Below are 19,653 nucleotides of genomic sequence, written 5' to 3'. Positions count from 1 at the left end.
CTGTATTTTTTTGTGAAGAATCAACAACAAGTGGGACACGATCATGAAGTGGAACGACATTTATTGGATATTTCTAACTTTTTTAACAAATCAAAAACTGAAAAATTGGGCGTGCAAAATTATTCAGCCCCTTTACTTTCAGTGCAGCAAACTCTCTCCAGAAGTTCAGTGAGGATCTCTGAATGATCCAATGTTGACCTAAATGACTAATGATGATAAATACAATCCACCTGTGTGTAATCAAGTCTCCGTATAAATGCACCTGTACTGTGATAGTCTCAGAGGTCCATTAAAAGCGCAGAGAGCATCATGAAGAACAAGGAACACACCAGGCAGGTCCGAGATACTGTTGTGAAGAAGTTTAAAGCCGGATTTGGATACAAAAAGATTTCCCAAGCTTTAAACATCCCAAGGAGCACTGTGCAAGCGATAATATTGAAATGGAAGGAGTATCAGACCACTGCAAATCTACCAAGACCTGGCCGTCCCTCTAAACTTTCAGCTCATACAAGGAGAAGACTGATCAGAGATGCAGCCAAGAGGCCCATGATCACTCTGGATGAACTGCAGAGATCTACAGCTGAAGTGGGAGACTCTGTCCATAGGACAACAATCAGTCGTATATTGCACAAATCTGGCCTTTATGGAAGAGTGGCAAGAAGAAAGCCATTTCTTAAAGATATCCATAAAAAGTGTAGTTTAAAGTTTGCCACAAGCCACCTGGGAGACACACCAAACATGTGGAAGAAGGTGCTCTGGTCAGATGAAACCAAAATTGAACTTTTTGGCAACAATGCAAAACGTTATGTTTGGCGTAAAAGCAACACAGCTCATCACCCTGAACACACTATCCCCACTGTCAAACATGGTGGTGGCAGCATCATGGTTTGGGCCTGCTTTTCTTCAGCAGGGACAGGGAAGATGGTTAAAATTGATGGGAAGATGGATGGAGCCAAATACAGGACCATTCTGGAAGAAAACCTGATGGAGTCTGCAAAAGACCTGAGACTGGGACGGAGATTTGTCTTCCAACAAGACAATGATCCAAAACATAAAGCAAAATCTACAATGAAATGGTTCAAAAATAAACATATCCAGGTGTTAGAATGGCCAAGTCAAAGTCCAGACCTGAATCCAATCGAGAATCTGTGGAGAATCTGTGGAAAGAACTGAAAACTGCTGTTCACAAATGCTCTCCATCCAACCTCACTGAGCTCGAGCTGTTTTGCAAGGAGGAATGGGAAAAAATTTCAGTCTCTCGATGTGCAAAACTGATAGAGACATACCCCAAGCGACTTACAGCTGTAATCTCAGCAAAAGGTGGCGCTACAAAGTATTAACTTAAGGGGGCTGAATAATTTTGCACGCCCAATTTTTCAGTTTTTGATTTGTTAAAAAAGTTTGAAATATCCAAAAATGTCGTTCCACTTCATGATTGTGTCCCACTTGTTGTTGATTCTTCACAAAAAAATACAGTTTTATATCTTTATGTTTGAAGCCTGAAATGTGGCAAAAGGTCGCAAAGTTCAAGGGGGCCGAATAATTTCGCAAGGCACTGTATATACACACACACACACTACCGGCCAAAAGTTTTAGAACACCTACTCATTCAAGGGTTTTTATTTATTTTTACTATTTGCTACATTGTAGTATAATAGTGAAGACATCAACACTATGAAATAACACATATGGAATCATGTAGTAACCAAAAAAGTGTTAAACAATATATTTTATATTTGAGATTCTTCAACAGCCACCTTTTTCCTTGATGACAGCTTTACACACTCTTGGCATTCTATCAACCAGCTTAATGACGTAGCCACCTGGAATGCATTTCAATTAACAGGTGTGCTTTCTTAAAAGGTAATTTGTAGAATTTCTTTCCTTCTTAATGAATTTGAGCCAATCAGTTGTGATGTGACAAGGTAGGGGTGGTATACATATTATGGCAAGAACAGCTCAAAAAAGCAAAGAGAAATGACTTTAAGACATGAAATGACTTTAAGACATGAAGGTCAGTATACGGAAAATTTCAAGAATTTTGAAAGTTTCTTCAAGTGCAGTCGCAGAAACCATCAAGCACTATGATGAAACTGTCTCTCATGAGGGCCGCCACAGGAATGGAAGAGCCAAAGTTACCCCTGCGGCAGAGGATAAGTTCATTACCAGTGGAAATTTGAGATTTTTGGCTCCAACCAGAGGGATGCAGGGATCATCCATTCACTTACTCTGCATCTCACAAAGACACAGCTGTTGGAACAAAAAATCTCAAATTTGGAATCAGACCAAAGGACAGATTTCTACTGATCCAATGTACATTGCTTGTGTTTCTTGACCCAAGCAAGTCTCTTCTTCTTATTGGTGTCCTTTAGTAATGGTTTCTTTGCAGCAATTCGACTATGAAGGCCTGATTCACTCAGTCTCCTCTGAACAGTTGATGTTGAGATGTGGCAGTTATTTGAACTCTGTGAAGCATTTATCTGGGCTGCAAAATTAGGTGCAGTTAAATCTAATGAACTTATCCTCTGCAGCAGAGGTAACTCTGGGTCTTCCTTTCCTGTGGCGGTCCTCATGAGAGCCAGTTTCATCAAAGCACTTGATGGTTTTTGAGACTGCACTTGAAGAAACCTTCAAAGTTTTTGCCATTTTCTGGATTGACTCACCTTCATGTCTTAAAAGTAATGATGGAATGTAATTTCTCTTTGCTTTGTTTGAGCTGTTCTTACCATAATATGGACTTGGTCTTTTACCAAATAAAGCGATCCTCTGTATACCACCCCTACCTTCTCACAACTCAACTGATTGCATTAAGAAGGAAAGAAATTCCACAAATTAACTTAACAAGGCACACCTGTTAACTAAAATGCATTCCAGGTGACTACCTCAAGAAGCTGGTTGAGAGAATGCCAAGAGTGTGCAAAGCTGTCTTCAAGGCAAAGGGTGGCTACTTTGAAGAATCTCAAATATAATTTATTTAGTTATTTGTTGAACACTTTTTTTGGTTACTACATGAATCCATGTGTTATTTCATAGTTTGTCTTCACTATTATTCTACAATGTAGAAAATAGTACAAATAAAGAAAAACCCTGGAATGAGTAGGTGTGTCCAAACTCTTGACTGGTACTGTATACCGTTCACAACTGACTAGGTCCCTATATATACCGTTGAAGTCGGACGTTTACATACAACTTAGCCAAATAAATTTAAACTCAGTTTAACAATTTAACAATTCCTGACATTTAATCCTAGTAAAAATTCCCTGTCAGAGGTCAGTTAGGATCACCACTTTATTTTAAGAATGTGAAATGTCAGAATAATAGTAGAGATAATGATTTATTTCTTTCATCACATTCCCAGTGGGTCAGAAGTTTACATACACTCAAGTAGTATTTGGTAGCATTGCCTTTAAATTGTTTAACTTGGGTCAAACATTTCGGGTAGCCTTCCACAAGCTTCCAACAATGGGTACATTTTGGCCCATTCTGGTGTAACTGAGGCAGGTTTGTAGGCCTCCTTGCTTGCACACGCCTTTTCAGTTCTGCCCGCAAATGTTCTATAGGATTGACCTCAGGGCTTTGTGATGGCCACTCCAATACATTGACTTTGCTGTCCTTAAGCCATTTTGCCACAACTTTGGAAGTATGCTTGGGGTCATTGTCCATTTGGAAGACCCATTTGCGACCAAGCTTTAACTTCCTGACTGATGTCTTGAGATGTTGCTTCAATATATCCACATCATTTTCCTTTCCTCATGATGCCATCTATTTTGTGAAGTGCACCAGTCCCTCCTGCAACAAAGCACCTCCACAACATGATGCTGCCACCCCCGTGCTTCACGGTTGGGATGGTGTTCTTCGGCTTGCAAGCCTCCCCCTTTTTCCTCCAAACATAACAATGGTCATTATGGCCAAACAGTTCTATTTTTGTTTCATCAGACCAGAGGACATTTCTCCAAAAAGTATGATCTTTGTCCCCATGTGCAGTTGCAAACCGTAGTCTGGCTTTTTTTTATGGTGGTTTTGGAGCAGTGGCTTCTTCCTTGCTGAGCGGCCTAAGGTTATGCCGATATAGGACTCGTTTTACTGTGGATATAGATACTTTTGTACCAGTTTCCTCCAGCATCTTCACAAGGTCCTTTGCTGTTGTTCTGGGATTGATTTGCACTTTTCGCACCAAAGTACGTTAATCTCTAGGAGGCAGAACGCATCTCCTGCCTGAGGGGTATTTTTTTCTGAAGTCTTGGCTGATTTCTTTTGAGTTTCCCATGATGTTAAGCAAAGAGGCACTGAGTTTGAAGGTAGGCCTTAAAATACATCCACAGGTACACCTCAAATTGACTCAAATAATGTTAATTAGCCTATCAGAAGCTTCTAAAGCCATGACATTTTCTGGAATTTTCCAAGCTGTTTAAAAGGTACAGTCAACATTGTGTATGTAAACTTCTGACCCACTGGAATTGTAATACAGTGAATTATAGGTGAAATAATCTGTCTGTAAACAATTGTTGGAAAAAATTACTTGTCAGGCACAAAGTAAATGTCCTAACCAACTTGCCTAAACTATAGTTTGTTATCAAGAAATGTGTGGAGTGGTTGAAAAACAAGTTTTAATGACTCCAACATAAGTGTATGTAAACTTCCGACTTCAACTGTATGTATATATATATATATAGTACTGTTAATATTGTGAATAATTCCTTTAGTGAACAGTAGTACCAGGAATGTGTGCACGTGTGTGTGAAGGACAAAGGATAACCTGACGCTAATGCCTATCACTCTAATAGGATCTGTGTATGAGCAGGGGGACATTAATCTACCTAAGGATGTGTGTGAAGGGGGGGGGGGGGGTACCTTTCCTGGCTGGTCGTAGGTCAGGCTCAAGTACAGGGCTTGTACTGCCATTGGACAAATCAGATTTAGGACCCGCCGCTCTCTTCACCTCCTTCTTCATCTCCTGGAGAGAGAGAGAGTTTGAATGTTTGTTTTGTATCTCTGTGTATCTTGTCTCCCATCTATTTATCAGGTGCTGAAGTCATGGTAATGGATAAAATGTCTGTAACCCGAGTCACCTAACCCTTTATGAGCAGGAAGAGGAATACGCACACACACATCCCTAACTTCATGTCCACCCACAAACGCTAATGCAGTTATTGTGTCTTGCCCTTTTTTTCTTATGGAAACTATCACAGGACACACACGACCTGAGTTACTGTATGTTCGTCAGCATTGCCCTACCCGAGTTACTGTGTGTTCGTCAGCATTGCCCTACCCGAGTTACTGTGTGTTCGTCAGCATTGCCCTACCCGAGTTACTGTGTGTTCGTCAGCATTGCCCTACCCGAGTTACTGTGTGTTCGTCAGCATTGCCCTACCCGAGTTACTGTGTGTTCGTCAGCATTGCCCTACCCGAGTTACTGTGTGTTCGTCAGCATTGCCCTACCCGAGTTACTGTGTGTTCGTCAGCATTGCCCTACCCGAGTTACTGTGTGTTCGTCAGCATTGCCCTACCCGAGTTACTGTGTGTTCGTCAGCATTGCCCTACCCGAGTTACTGTGTGTTCGTCAGCATTGCCCTACCCGAGTTACTGTGTGATCGTCAGCATTGCCCTACAGCTGCAACATACACAGCCTTTTTATTCACACACACGGCTGTATATTTCCCAGTTCTTTAATGCATTCGTCAGGATGCAGTTTCATAATCCCTGCTCTGCAGCTAATAGACTGATGCAATAACACACACACATTCACAAGCACACCTGAGTGTGTCAGAGTATAAGTGAGTGCGTTTCTCTATAGAAGGAAACCAAACTGATATAACAAAAGGAAGAGGAACAGATTTGCAATGTCAGAACAGGAAACACCTGCTTACTGTACAGTCATGGCCAAAGGTTTTGAGAATGACACAAATATTAATTTTAACAAAGTCTGCTGCCTCAGTTTGTATAATGGCAATTTGCATATATTCCAGAATGTTATGAAGAGTGATCAGATGAATTACAATTACTTGCAAAGTCCCTCTTTGCCATCCAAATTAACTGAATGCCCAAAAAACATTTCCAATGCATTTCAGCCCTGCCACAAAAGGACCAGCTGACATCATGTCAGTGATTCTCTCGTTAACACAGGTGTGAGTGTTGACGAGGACAAGGCTGGAGATCACTCTGTCATGCTGATTGAGTTTGAATAACAGACTGGAAGCTTCAAAAGGAGGGTGGTGCTTGGAATCATTGCTCTTCCTCTGTCTACCATGGTTACCTGCAAGGAAATACGTGCCGTCATCAAGTGCTTCATAGGCAAGGATATTGCTGCCAGTAAGATTGCACCTAAATCATCAATTGTTGTGAAGAAGGCTTCAGGGTGCCCAAGAAAGTCCAGCAAGTGCCAGGACAGTCTCCTAAAAAGTTGATTCAGCTGCGGGATCGGGGCACCACCAGTACAGAGCTTGCTCAGGAATGGCAGCAGGCAGGTGTGAGTGCATCTGCACGCACAGTGAGGCGAAGACTTTTGGAGGATGGCCTGGTGTCAAGAAGGGCAGCAAAGAAGCCACTTCTCTCCAGGAAAAACATCAGGGACAGACTGATATTCTGCAAAAGGTACAGGGATTGGACTGCTGAGGACTGGGGTAAAGTAATTTTCTGTGATGAATCCCCTTTCCGATTGTTTGGGGCATCCGGAAAAAAGCTTGTCCGGAGAAGACAAGGTGAGCGCTATCATCAGTCCTGTGTCATATGCCAACAGTAAAGCATCCTGAGACCATTCATGTGTGGGGTTGCTTCTCAGCCAAGGGAGTGGGCTCCCTCACAATTTTGCCTAACACAGCCATGAATAAAGAATGGTACCAACACATCTCCCGAGAGTAACTTCTCCCAACCATCCAGGAACAGTTTGGTGACGAACAATGCCTTTTCCAGCATGATGGAGCGCCTTGCCATAAGGCAAAAGTGATAACTAAGTGGCTCGGGGAACAAAACATCAATATTTTGGGTCCATGGCCAGGAAACTCCCCAGACCTGAATCCCATTGAGATTTTGTGGTCAATCCTCAAGAGGCGGGTGGACAAACAAAACCCCACAAATTCTGACAAAAATTCTGACAAACTCCAAGCATTGTGCAAGAATGGGCTGCCATCAGTCAGGATGTGGCCCAGAAGTTAATTGACAACATGCCAGGTCGGATTGCTGAGGTCTTGAAAAAGAAGGGTCAACACTGCAAATATTGACTCTTTGCATCAACTTCATGTAATTGTCAATAAAAGCCTTTGACACTTATGAAATGCTTGTAATTATACTTCAGTATTACATAGTAACATCTGACAAAAATATCTAAAGACACTGAGGCAGAAGACTGTGAAAATTAATATTTGTGTTTTGGCCACGACTGTACACACACACACACACACACAGAATGTTACTGTCATGGGACACATCTAGTCAAACTCTCTTCCTCTGAGATGAACATTTTCCAACCCTGTTCCTGGAAAGCAGTTTTTTTTAACAGGTTTTTGTTCCAGCCTAGCACCAACATACCAGCAGGGCCCATATCCATAAAGCATTACAGACTAGGAGTGCTGATCTAGGATCAGGTACACTCTGTCCATGTAATGTCATTCATTATGATCTAAAGATCAGCACTCTGCTCTGAGATGCTTTATGAATACCAAAACAAATCATAAATCAAAATCAAATGTATTTATAAAACGCTTTTTACATCAGAAAATGTCGCAAAGTGCTTATATAGAACCCCAGCCTAAAATCCCAAACAGCAAGCAATGCAGATGTAGATACACGGTGGCTAGGAAAAACACCCTAGAAAGGCAGGAACCTAGGAAGAAACCTATAGAGGAACCAGGCTCTGAGAGGTGGCCTATTCTTGCTGTGCCGGGTGGAGATTATAAGAGGACATGGCCATTAAGGCCTCTTTTCAATTCATGAGATGGAGGTGAACAAGTGCACACTTCAGAAAGATGGCAGAAGAGAATCATAACATTTGTAATTCTTGGCACAGCGAAGCCGACAAGGTGGTGCAGCTTGTTTGGGGAGAACCCCGCCATAGTGACCATACAGAGCCTTCTGAAAGAATATACCCCCTGACTTACTTCACACTTTGTTGCCACAGCCTGAATTTAAAATGTATTCATTGAATTTCTCTCTCATCCATCTACACACAATACCCCATAATGACAAAGTGAAAATATGTTTTTAGACATTTTTACATCTCAGAATGTGTAGACCATATACTGTATCTAATGCTGTCTGGACCAAAATAGTATAGCATGTCATACTATTTCTGCCCAGGCCGAGATACATGGTCTATATGTAGAGGGGTGCTGTTTCACTCGCTTAAATGCTTTCTCCGGTGATGTAGTTTTAGCAGACAGGAAAAGGAAAAAGTGACAGGGCTCACTCTTACCCAAATCTGTCCAGTATAAGTACAATGCTGCTCTAGGGGTATAATGTGCAGACCTGTGTGTGGTGGAGGGGTGTGTGGCCAAGATATGGTGCAGCTCTCCAGACTGTGCTCAGCTGTCTACAGCCAATTCTTGCCCATACATTGTGTGAATTCTTTGCCCTTCGATGGTAATTTTTTTTGATAAATTCCTCATTACATATGACTCACGTAAGCCTAGTAAATGTACTGTTATTCTCTCATCATATGGTTACATACACTTCTATCAATGCATGTCTTAATTACAGTAATTCGCCGGTCTCATTCTCGGAGTGGAAACATTGTTTGCAGAGTTCACAACCTTCTAAACTTGTGAGTAAGAAGCGCTCGGTGAGCAATGAGTATGTGTTCCCCTGTCCTGATAACATTGAGGGAGCGAGTGCCCCTGAGCACGCATATAGAGTAGGCCTACCTGGCCTGCGGCATGCAAATACAGGAGGGTGCCCATTTGTTAATGTCTGATTGTCTTAACTCACCACGTCCACCACTAATAAACTGGTTTTCAACTCAGACATCGGAAACAAAGTCAGTATTTTTTTCTCTTTTTTTCTTTCTTTCTTTACATCCATTGCAAATTATAGTTCCTCGGTATTTAAAAAATATTTGTAACACTCCCGGCCTCAATAATCACCACGCCTCGGTGTGAAAGAATCCTCAGTGGTTTTACAGACGTGGTTGTTCTCATTGTGGTTTTCAACACTTTATTCTAATATATATGAAATGCATATGGTAGCACTTTTGTTTTTCCTTTGCCTCCAACCCCTTTCGATGTGTGAACGGATGTGGGTGGGGCTAGGTCTACATAAGGGTGCTAATTTTAAGAAATTCACAAAAGCTCTGACGAAGGCCGTGAGGCCGATACTCAAGCTTATTAAAGACCAGTGATACTATCAAGAGCAGTGTGTGGTTTCCTTTTTCCTTCATCAGGTTATTGTCCTGCTGAAAGGTGAATTCATCTCCCAGTGCCTGGTAGAAAGCAGACAACCAGGTTTTCCTTTTCACTCTGTCAGTTAGGTTAGTATTCTGGAGTAATAAGTACAATGTTGTTGATCCATCCTCAGTTTTCTCCTATCACAGCCATTCAACACTAACTGTTTTCAAGTCACCATTGGCCTCATCTTCAGATCCCTGAGTGGTTTCCTTCCTCTCTGCAAACTGAGTTAGGAAGGACGTCTGTATCTTTGTAATGACTGGGTGTATTGAGACACCATCCAAAGTGTAGTTAATAACTTCACTATGCTCAAACGGACATTCAATGTCTGCTTTTTGTTTGTTACACCCATCTACCAATAGCAGCCCTTCTTTGCATGTCATTGGAAAACCTCCCTGGTCTTTGTGGTCGAATCTGTGGTTGAAATTCACTGCTCGACTGGGGGACCTTACAGATAGTTATTTCTCGGGACGCTCGGCATAATATGTATTATTCCTGGTGTTGAAACCTGAAAGATTATTTTGAAAATATTCATCCCTAAAACTGACCACAGGGTGAGTGTAATCTGAGTCCACGAGGGGAGTGAACAAATGCACATTTTATTGGGAAGAAAAAAGAGAATGATAACATGCATGACTCATGCACTCACAAACTGACCACAGGGTTAGTGTAATCTGAGTCCACGAGGGGAGTGAACAAATGCACATTTTATTGGGAAGAAAAAGAGAATGATAACGTGCATGACTCATACACTCACAAACTGACCACAAGGTGAGTGTAATCTGAGTGAGCAGTGACATTCAACACAACAGTTATTAAATAATGATTTTTAGGAGCAACAATTCAGCAGATGAATATCGTGTATGTTCTATTCTAGATCGACTTTATCATTGACCATTCAGGGTTAAAGAAACACACAACAACACTGGGTTCATGTTTGCTTGTGTCATTTTTACTTCCTCTACTGTGAAAGGAAGTGGATGCTTCCCCCGTACCACACAACCACACCACTGTTAGATACTGGTGTCAGTGTTTTTGCTGCAGCATCTGGTCTCCCATCCAGGACATTCAAAGAACAGGTTTGTGTTCTTTACAGATTCGCAGAACCAGTCATTAGGTTCATTAGGCTACACTGTAAAAAAAAAAAAAACATGAAACGTGACGTGTTTAAAACTTAAACGTTAGATATTTTGATTTGGCAATAGGTGTTCTCATACTAAACACAAGCATTTAGAATGCAAGATTAAACATGAGTCAGCTTTTTCCCAGTTAGTTTCCAACCAGTAGACCTTCATCTCCTAAGTGTTCACATTTTAAATACTAGTGTTTACTTCCCCATAGTCCTGTTAAAGAATGGATTTAGTCAATAGCAATGGATGTGACTTTCCATGCCTTCTATTCAGATCAGTGTTAGGAATGTCTGCCACCTTTCCCTCTTCAGAAGGACCACCATGGAAATAAGCTGTTAAGATGTATTGTGTTATCCTTGATGATTTCCTTCAATTGTATGTGGAGGTGTCACCAGCTGCAGCTCCCTTATGTATGGATTTTACAGACTGTCAAATAAATTGAATCAAACCTACATTTCAGCACAACTGAACAAGACATTTGATTCAAGAAATGTTTCCATTCAATGCAGTTTTTTTTTTCCTCAGGCACATTGATTGATTACTTGATTGTATACTATACAAAGATAAATAACTTCAATTTTTCTAAACTAATCCAATCTGTAAGGGGTTGGATTTATTACACCCGTTACTGAGATGTTGGTTCCAGTTAAGAGGGTTAAGGTAGTATTGTTTGTTAAGTCCTTCACCACAGCAGTCATTCTGAGTGCAGGTTTGGGTGAAAAAATATTGGCTTTAATATTTTATTTATTATATATATTTTTTATAATATAAAATATCCACATACAAAACGGCAACATGCAGATGCACACAAACATCCACGACATCACTCCTGCCAAGACCCAACTGCTCACACCCCTCATCTCCAGCGCCTGCATCACTCTCCGCCACATGGCCTTAAACTGCACCATTTTGTTTCTCTCCATCGCCCACGCACTTGCAACCTTTAGATAGTAAAGCATTTGACCTTTGGTTGATTTCCAGTTTTCAAAAGCCGCAATATGTAACTTTATTTAGGCGGAACGACAAAATTCACATAGAAATGTGTGTTATAGATCTCAATGAAAGCAAGTCTAAGAAGAGGTCGATCTCTTCTATGTGCGCTATTTCTACACTTTCTGTCCTTAAGTTCAGTTTTTTTGCATATTTCGCTTTCAGTTTTATACACCAGCTTCAAACAGCTGAAAATACAATAGTAATGGTTATGCAAATATATATTTCAGAGCGGTTTAGACAGTACAATGATTCTCTACGGTTTGTTTTGCCACATAAAATGAAATTAGAAGAGCTTTTGGAATTCTAGCAACCAGGAAATGGTGGAGCGATTCCTGCATAGTGCAATCTTTAACTATACGTTTTCTTTCAAGATGATTGACGAGAAAATTATCATCTAACCGATTGGGTATCACACTGCTCCCCCATATGCCATGTCTTGAGTGAAAAAAATATTTTTTGGGGGAAATTGTTGGATATACACCCTCTATCTGTATTCCAACAAGATTTATTTATCACTTCACAAACCAGTGTACTGTGATTTGCAGGTCTGATGTGGCCCATGAGTCAAGATTTTCAGAACACATTATGGAGGACAACTAGGTCATAACTAAACACCTCATGACATGTATAATATGTGAATGGCCTTTAGTTATGGCCAAGTTAGAATATATTTTACTTTTTTTTTTTTAAGTAACTGGTTGACATATAGTCAATCAAGTTATTGAAATCAACAACAATGTCTCTCTCACCAACAAACACAGTCATGGGTGGGTCTTTCACATTCACTTGAAAGGCATGCTGGGAAATATGCAAACCGTGCTTTACACCCTACACTGTTAAAACCTCACCCCCAGTGTTTAGTTTTAAAACCTAAAACACCTTGTGCTGAATAGATATGTTAATGTGTTTAAAAAGTGTTACGGTGAATAAACATGTTGAGGTATTTACAAGGTAAACACTGAAGCATTTTCATTGACATTCTAACTGCATTGACACATTTAGAAAGTGCTACAGATCCTAAACACTTGGTTGTACAATGCTCTTAAAACACAATTTGGGAACAACAACATTGATTTGAGTGTGTGTTGTAATTGTTACTCACTCTGACAAAGTTGTCTGGGAACAGCCCCCTCCGTCCGTCTATCTCTCCTTTCCACCATCCTCCGTCATCCTTGGTTACCTTAATGATGATGTCACCGACACGCAGACTCAACTCATCCTCCTGTTGAGCCTCATAGTCAAACTCTACCACCGCCTCCACTGGAAACACACACAGAGACAGAGACAAGAGAGAAAAGACAAACAATTTATGACTAATGGCTAACAAACTTAAGCCTGAATCTTAATGTGAGAGATCTGTGCCAAAGTCATCAAGTTTTTGATTGACATGAATGCATAATTTAGTTCCTGTTTAAAAATAAAGTTTGAATTGTAGTCATTTACTGCATTGATTGATAGGGTCTAGGAAGATAAGCATTTCACTGCCCCGCCATAACACCTGCTAAACCGTGTACGTGACCAATAAAATGTTATTTGATTTCCGCAATAGTTGAGTTGTGTTTGCATTCCAAGTCAGGAATGCGCCCAAAGAGAATACCTCAGTTTGTAAAAGGACACACAAATACACAGATCGCTGTCATAGTTGTGTGGGTGGTGGTGGGGATGTAACTACAGGAATGGTGGAATGAGACGGAGGACTGCTATGACTCAATCCCCCTCCTCCTAGCTCCCAACCCCTAAAACAGCCTCGCATTCTCTCCCTGTCTATCCCCATCTACCCTGTGCCTCTCTGTACTGAGAGAAAGAACAGAGGAACCATAGGAGTGTACCAACTATGCCTGCAGACATAATACACTCCCAACTCAGTAGTAGAACACACACAATAATGATGAATATTCATATGTCAGCTGGCCACCAATAACAATCCCCATGGAGGTGCTGCTGAGGTGTCTGGTTACCATGGGGACCAGGACTCCAACTGATGGTGCCAGGTGGTGCCTGTGTGTATCTGTGAATGAGTATATTATTGGTCACAACTAGGGGGGTGGCTTATACAGCCACTACAGGAATAGAATGAAGAGAGGAGAAGAGAGGATTGAAATAGAGGAAGAGAGGAGGGGACATCTGGCCTATCTCAGTCTGTATTACAGTGAAGATCATGAAGCTGTTTTCTCTTCCGGTCCTTCCCCTCCTCTTTCCCCCTACTTCTCCCTGGGGTTTACCTGGAGGGATCTACACTACCTATTAGTAACTCTACAACTAAACCCATTTAAACTCTGGCTATATTCGCGCAACAACGGGGAGAGGAAGAGCGAGATAGGGGAAGAGAGAGGACGGAGAATAAAAATGTAAACGTGTCAACATCTGTCGCACATCAATGTCTTCTAACTGTCTGCTGTACTCGCAACACACACGCAAGTTCCCCGCCTAAGCATCGCGTTATGGTCATCAGGACACGCAGCTAACGAAAACATAGTTTAGACTACATTCAGCATCTGTACTGTAAAGTATCCAGGTGTGTCCAGTTGTGTTTAGGTTTTCTACTGTTACAACTATAAATTGACGCATCACAAAGGTTTAAAAAAATTATAATCATCTTGTCTCAACTCACCCATCTGATCCCGTGACGCTCAGCTACTGCTGCACGGACTACCGTGTTAAACGGGAAAGGCAGGAATCCTGGTTATTCCGTGGACCGAGTACAAGCCCCAGCCGCCCGCACGAAAACTCCGTTATGACAGCGCTGCAGCCGGAGGGACGTGAGATGGCACCATATCCCTTCCGCTTTATCCCCTTATCACACCACACACCAGTCAAGATAGCGGAAAACCACTGATGTACAGAAAGAACTGCGCGCTCGCTTTCTCTTTGCCCTGAGCTGCGTACCACGTCAGTACAAAAAATATCGCGAGAAATTGCGAATCTTCCCCCAAAAGATTGGGTGCGTTCCAGATACACAAACGATATAATTGTTTACAGGCCTATTCAGTCCTTTAGTAAGGGTAGACATCCAAAATGTCAGGCTTTTGGGTCCTATCATAGAGTTATATTAAAAGTGCCCTTCCAAGAAGGCTCAAGGTCATTGGCCACAGAAATGACGTCAAGTCACGTTATATGTACAGTAGCTTTGATTGGAATGATCATGTCAACATCTTACTTTCACAATCTCAGCTAGCAGTCATCATCGTGAATCAAATCTACTGGCAAATCCTTCTTAATCCTTGTCAAATTAAGAGAAAAAATTAAGAGAAATATAGATGAAACGTATCAGTGCTCATCGGCCATTGAACATAAACATTACCGCAACAAGTTGGAAATCGCAAATTCAACAATGAGTTGTTTGGAAGGAATCGGTGACAGTGGATATTCGCAAGCATTGCAACTGGGAAGTCAGACTGGGAACTGGGAAGTCAGACTGGGAAGTCAGACTGGGAACTGGGAAGTCAGACTGGGAACTGGGAAGTCAGACTGGGAACTGGGAAGTCAGACTGGGAACTGGGAAGTCAGACTGGGAAGTCAGACTGGGAAAATATGTTTTGAACGGTCATCCAACTCAGAATTGTAAATCTTTTTTTTTTAAATGACAAAATTTGCCAGAGAAGGAATGCCGCATAGAACAAAGTCAGTCCAAAAATGTCTTATATGCTGCTGCATAAATTATGTAATATGCCAGGAAAATATGGTCAGCCATAACAGCTATGTTTTTTTTTTTAAAGGCAGTAAACGAAGCTGAATGATTTGTTTCGCTGCCAGACAAGGCTCTGCTGATCGCCTGGTGTAGCGGTGGTAAAGATTCACTCCATTGTGTTGGCAAGAAAGCTCTGCTGTTGGGACAGATTTATGTAGGCCCTAAACGTTTGTGGGCACCGCTTGTCGCCGTTATAGTGCAATTAATGTATTGTTTAGTGTTGTGTAGTGGCTTTGCTGGCATGCAATCTAAAAAAAAAATGGGGGAGTTTACCCCCACCAAGATTTACATGCTAAAATCGCCACTGGGCCAATAATATTAATGTGGATTATCCGATGATAAACGTCCTCCGGCCATTGAAAATAAAGACTGGATAATCTGCGCAGGTTTGAACAGAATTTGGTGGCGTTCCATGTTGCCTACATTGCAGACATGTTGAGCAGATTATCACATAGTTCCTCGTATGTAGAGACCTTATATACATTTGATCTGTATCCGATCTCTGCAAATGTGGACGTTGTGTTTGAGATGGCATCTTGATGTATTTACACTGAACAAAAATATAAATGCAACAATTTCTAAGATTTTACTCAGTTCATATAAGGAAATCACACAATTTAAATAAATTAATTAGGCCCTAATCTATGGATTTCACATGACTGGGAATACAGATATGCATCTAATGGTCACAGATACCAAAAAAAAATGGGCATGGATCAGAAAACCAGTCAGTATCTGTCAGTTACCTCATGCAGCACGATATCTCCTTTGCATAGAGTTGATCAGGCTGTTGATTGTGGCCTGTGGAATGTTGTCCGACTCCTCTTCAATGGATGTGCTTACTTGCTGGATATTGGAAAACTCTGTCGCACACGTTGGTCCAGAGCATCCCAAACATGCTCAGTGGATGACATGTCTGGTGAGTATGCAGGCCATGAAAGAACTGGGACATTTTCAGCTACCAGCAATTGTGTACAGATCCTTACGTCATGGGGCTGTGCATTATCATGCTGAAACATGACGTGATGGTGGCGGATTAATGGCCCGACAATGGCCCTCAGGATCTCGTCACGATACTTCTGTCCATTCAAATTGCCATCGATAAAATTAAAATTGTGTTCATTGTCCGTAGCTTATGCCTGCCCATACCATAACCCCCCCCCTCCACCATATGCCCGGTACAGTTGAAACCGAGAATCATCCATGAAGAGCACACTTCTCCAGCGTGGCAGTGGCCATTGAAGGTGAGCATTTGCCCAGTGAAGTCAGTTACGACGCCAAACTGCAGTCAGGTCAAGAGCCTGGTGAGGATGACGAGCACACAGATGAACTTCCCTGAGAAATTATTTGGTTATGCAAACCCACAGTTTCATCAGCTGTCCTTGTGGCTGATCTCAGATGATCCTGCAGGTGAAGCCGCATGTGGAGGTCCTGGGCTGGCGTGGTTGCACGTGGTCTGCGGTTGTGAGGACGGTTGGACTTACTGCCAAATTTTCTAAAATGATGTTGGAGGTGACTTAAGGTAGAGGAATGAACATTCAATTCTCTGGCAGCAGCTCTGATGGACATTCCTGCAGTCAGCATGCCATCCTGTGGCGTTCTGCATTAGCATCGATTAGTCCCTGCGATATACAACTTTTCAGGGAAGTCAGGAACCAATATTCTACATGGAGCACTTCCTCCTGCCCACTGCACTGAGGATAGGAAACATTGTCACCACCGATAAATCTACGATAATTGATCATTTCAATAAGCATTTTTCTACGGCTGGCCATGCTTTCCTCCTGGCTACCCCTACCCTAACCAACATCTCAGCACCCTCTGTAGCAACTTGCCCAAACCCCCCCCCCCCCCCGCTTCTGCTTCACCCAAATCCAGACAGCTGGACAAAACTGGACCCCTACAAATCAGCTGGGCTAGGCAATCTGGACCCTCTCTTTCTAAAATTATCCGCCGAAATGGTTGCAACCCCTATTACTAGCCTGTTCAATCTCTCTTTCGTATCGTCTGAGATCCCCAAAGATTGGAAAGCTGCTGCGGTCATCCCCCTCTTCAAAGGGGTAGACACTCTAGACCCAAACTGTTATAGACCTATATCCATCCTGCCCTGCCTTTCTAAAATCTTTGAAAGGGAAATTAACAAACAGATCACCGACCATTTCGAATCCCACCGTACCTTCTCCACTATGCAATCATGTTTCGGAGCTAGTCATGGGTGCACCTCAGCCACGCTCAAGGTCCTAAACGATATCATAACCGCCATCAATAAAAGACAGTACTGTGCAGCATCGACCTGGCCAAGGCTTTCGACTCTGTCAATCACAGCAATCTTATCGGCAGACTCAATAGCCTTGGCTTCTCAAATGACTGCCTCGCCTGGTTCACCAACTACTTCTCAGATAGAGTTCAGTGTGTCAAACCAGAGGGCCTGTTGCTCAGACACCTGGCAGTCTCTATGGGGGTAACTCTGTGTTGTTTGATTTTGTCGCACTGCTCTGCTTTATCTTGGCCAGGTCGAGCTTGTAAATGATTACTTGTTCTCAACTGGCCTACCTGGTAAATAAAGGTGAAATAAAATAAATACAAAATTGCACATTCTCTCTAAACTTGAGACATCTGTGGCATTGTGTTGTGTGACCAAACTGTACCTTTTAGAGTGGCCTTTTATTGTCCCCAGCACCAGGCGCACCTGTGTAACGATCATGCTGTTTAATCAGTATCTTGATATACCACACCTGTCAGGTGGATGGATTATCTTGGCAAAGGAGAAATGCTCACTAACAGGGATGTTCAATGTATAAACCCCAATTCGAGGTTTTTAAGCTACCAGCTGCCATATTTGTACTCCTCGAAAGGAGCAGTCCTCCATAGGAACAGATGGAATTTTACAGTATTTAAATAAAATGTCTCAAGGACAAAATTACATTTATATATTGTCCTCTGCTGCCCTCCACTGGTTGCAGCTCTCTCTCTAGTAATCTAACAATTATACAACAACTACCTAATACACACAAATCTAAGTAAAGGGATGGAATAAGTATATGGATGAGCAATGACAGAGTGGCATAGGCAAGATGCAATAGATGGTATAAAATACATTATATACATATGGGATGAGTAAACATCATTATTAAAGTGGCATTAATAAAGTGGCTAGTGATCCATTTGTTAGAGTGGCCAATGATTTCAGGTCTGTATGTAGGCAGCAGCCTCTCTGCGTTAGTGATGGCTGATGGCCTTGAGATAGAAGCTATTTTTCAGTCTCTCGGGTCCCAGCTTTGATGCACCTGTACTGACCTCGCCTTCTGGATGGTAGCGGGGTGAACAGGCAGCGGCTCAGGTGGTTGTTGTCCTTGATGATCATTTTGTCCTTCCTGTGACATCAGGTGCTGTAGGTGTCCTGGAGGGCAGGTAGTTTTCCCCCAGTGATGCGTTGTGCAGACCGCACCACCCTCTGGAGAGCCCTGCGGTTGTGGGCGGTGCAGTTGCCATACCAGGCAGTGATACAGCCCGACAGGATGCTCTCAATTGTGCATATGTAAAAGTTTGTGAGGGTTTCAGGTGACAAGTCAAATTTCTTCAGCTTCCTGAGGTTGAAGAGGTGCTGTTGCGCCTTCATCACCACACTGTCTGTGTGGGTGGACCATTTCAGTTTGTCCATGTGTATGCCGAGGAACTTAAAACTTTCTACCTTCTCCACTGCTGTCCCGTCGATGTGGATAAGGTGGTGCTCCCTCTGCTGTTTCCTGAAGTCCACCATAATCTCCTTTGTTTTGTTGACATTGAGAGAGAGGTTGTTTTCCTGATACCACACTCCGAGTGACCTCACCTCCTCCCTAGAGGCTGTCTCGTTGTTGTTGGTAATCAAGCCTACTTCTGTTGTGTTGTCTGCAAACTTGATGATCGAGTTAGAGGCGTGCATGGCCACACGGTCATGAGTGAACAGGGAGTACAGGAGGGGGCTGAGCACGCACCCTTGTGGGGCCCCAGTGTTGAGGATCAGCGAAGTGGAGATGTTGTTTCCTGCCTTCACCACCTGGGGGGTGGCCCGTCAGGAGGTCCAGGACCCAATCGCACAGGATGGGGTTGAGACCCAGGGCCTCAAGCTTAATGATGAGCTTGGAGGGTACTATGGTGTTGAATGCTGGGCTCTAGTCAATGAACAGCATTCTTACATAGCTATTCCTCTTCTTCAGATGGGATAGGGCAGTGTGCAGTGTGATTGCAATTGCATCATCTGTGGACCTATTGGGGCGGTATGCAAATTTCAGTGGGTCTAGGGTGACAGGTAAGGTGTAGGTGAAATGATCCTTGGCTATTCTCTCAAAGCACTTCATGATGACAGAAGTGAGTGCTACGGGGCGATAGTCATTCAGTTCAGTTACCTTTACCTTCTTGGGTACAGGAACAATGGTGGCCATCTTGAAGTATGTGGGGACAGCAGACTGGGATAGGGAGAGATTGAATA

At 42.5% G+C, this 19,653-nt stretch overlaps 1 protein-coding gene across 14 annotated transcripts in view; it reads right to left on the bottom strand.

Annotated features, from left to right (window-relative positions):
- LOC109899241 (SH3 domain-containing kinase-binding protein 1-like) overlaps positions 1–14,390 on the bottom strand; it is a 28,974-nt gene extending 14,584 nt beyond the window's left edge. For 4 of the 14 annotated variants that reach the window (XM_031835080.1, XM_031835082.1, XM_031835081.1 and 1 more), the window contains exons 1-3: positions 14,109–14,387; positions 12,600–12,757; positions 4,852–4,954 (exon numbers count right to left, since the gene is read on the bottom strand). In XM_031835080.1, coding sequence (XP_031690940.1) covers positions 4,852–4,954; positions 12,600–12,757; positions 14,109–14,112 — 265 coding nt within the window. In that variant the 5' untranslated portion in view covers positions 14,113–14,387. Of the gene's footprint in view, positions 1–4,851; positions 4,955–12,599; positions 12,758–14,108 lie in introns of those variants that run through there. The other 10 variants (XM_031835084.1, XM_031835086.1, XM_031835090.1 and 7 more) reach the window with 6 other exon arrangements.
- Between the last annotated feature and the right edge of the window lie 5,263 nt (positions 14,391–19,653).

The sequence above is a fragment of the Oncorhynchus kisutch genome, linkage group LG11, assembly GCF_002021735.2.
Source record: "Oncorhynchus kisutch isolate 150728-3 linkage group LG11, Okis_V2, whole genome shotgun sequence".
In the NCBI taxonomy this organism is placed as follows: Eukaryota; Metazoa; Chordata; class Actinopteri; order Salmoniformes; family Salmonidae; genus Oncorhynchus; species Oncorhynchus kisutch.
This window is presented reverse-complemented; position numbering and strand designations above follow the sequence as displayed.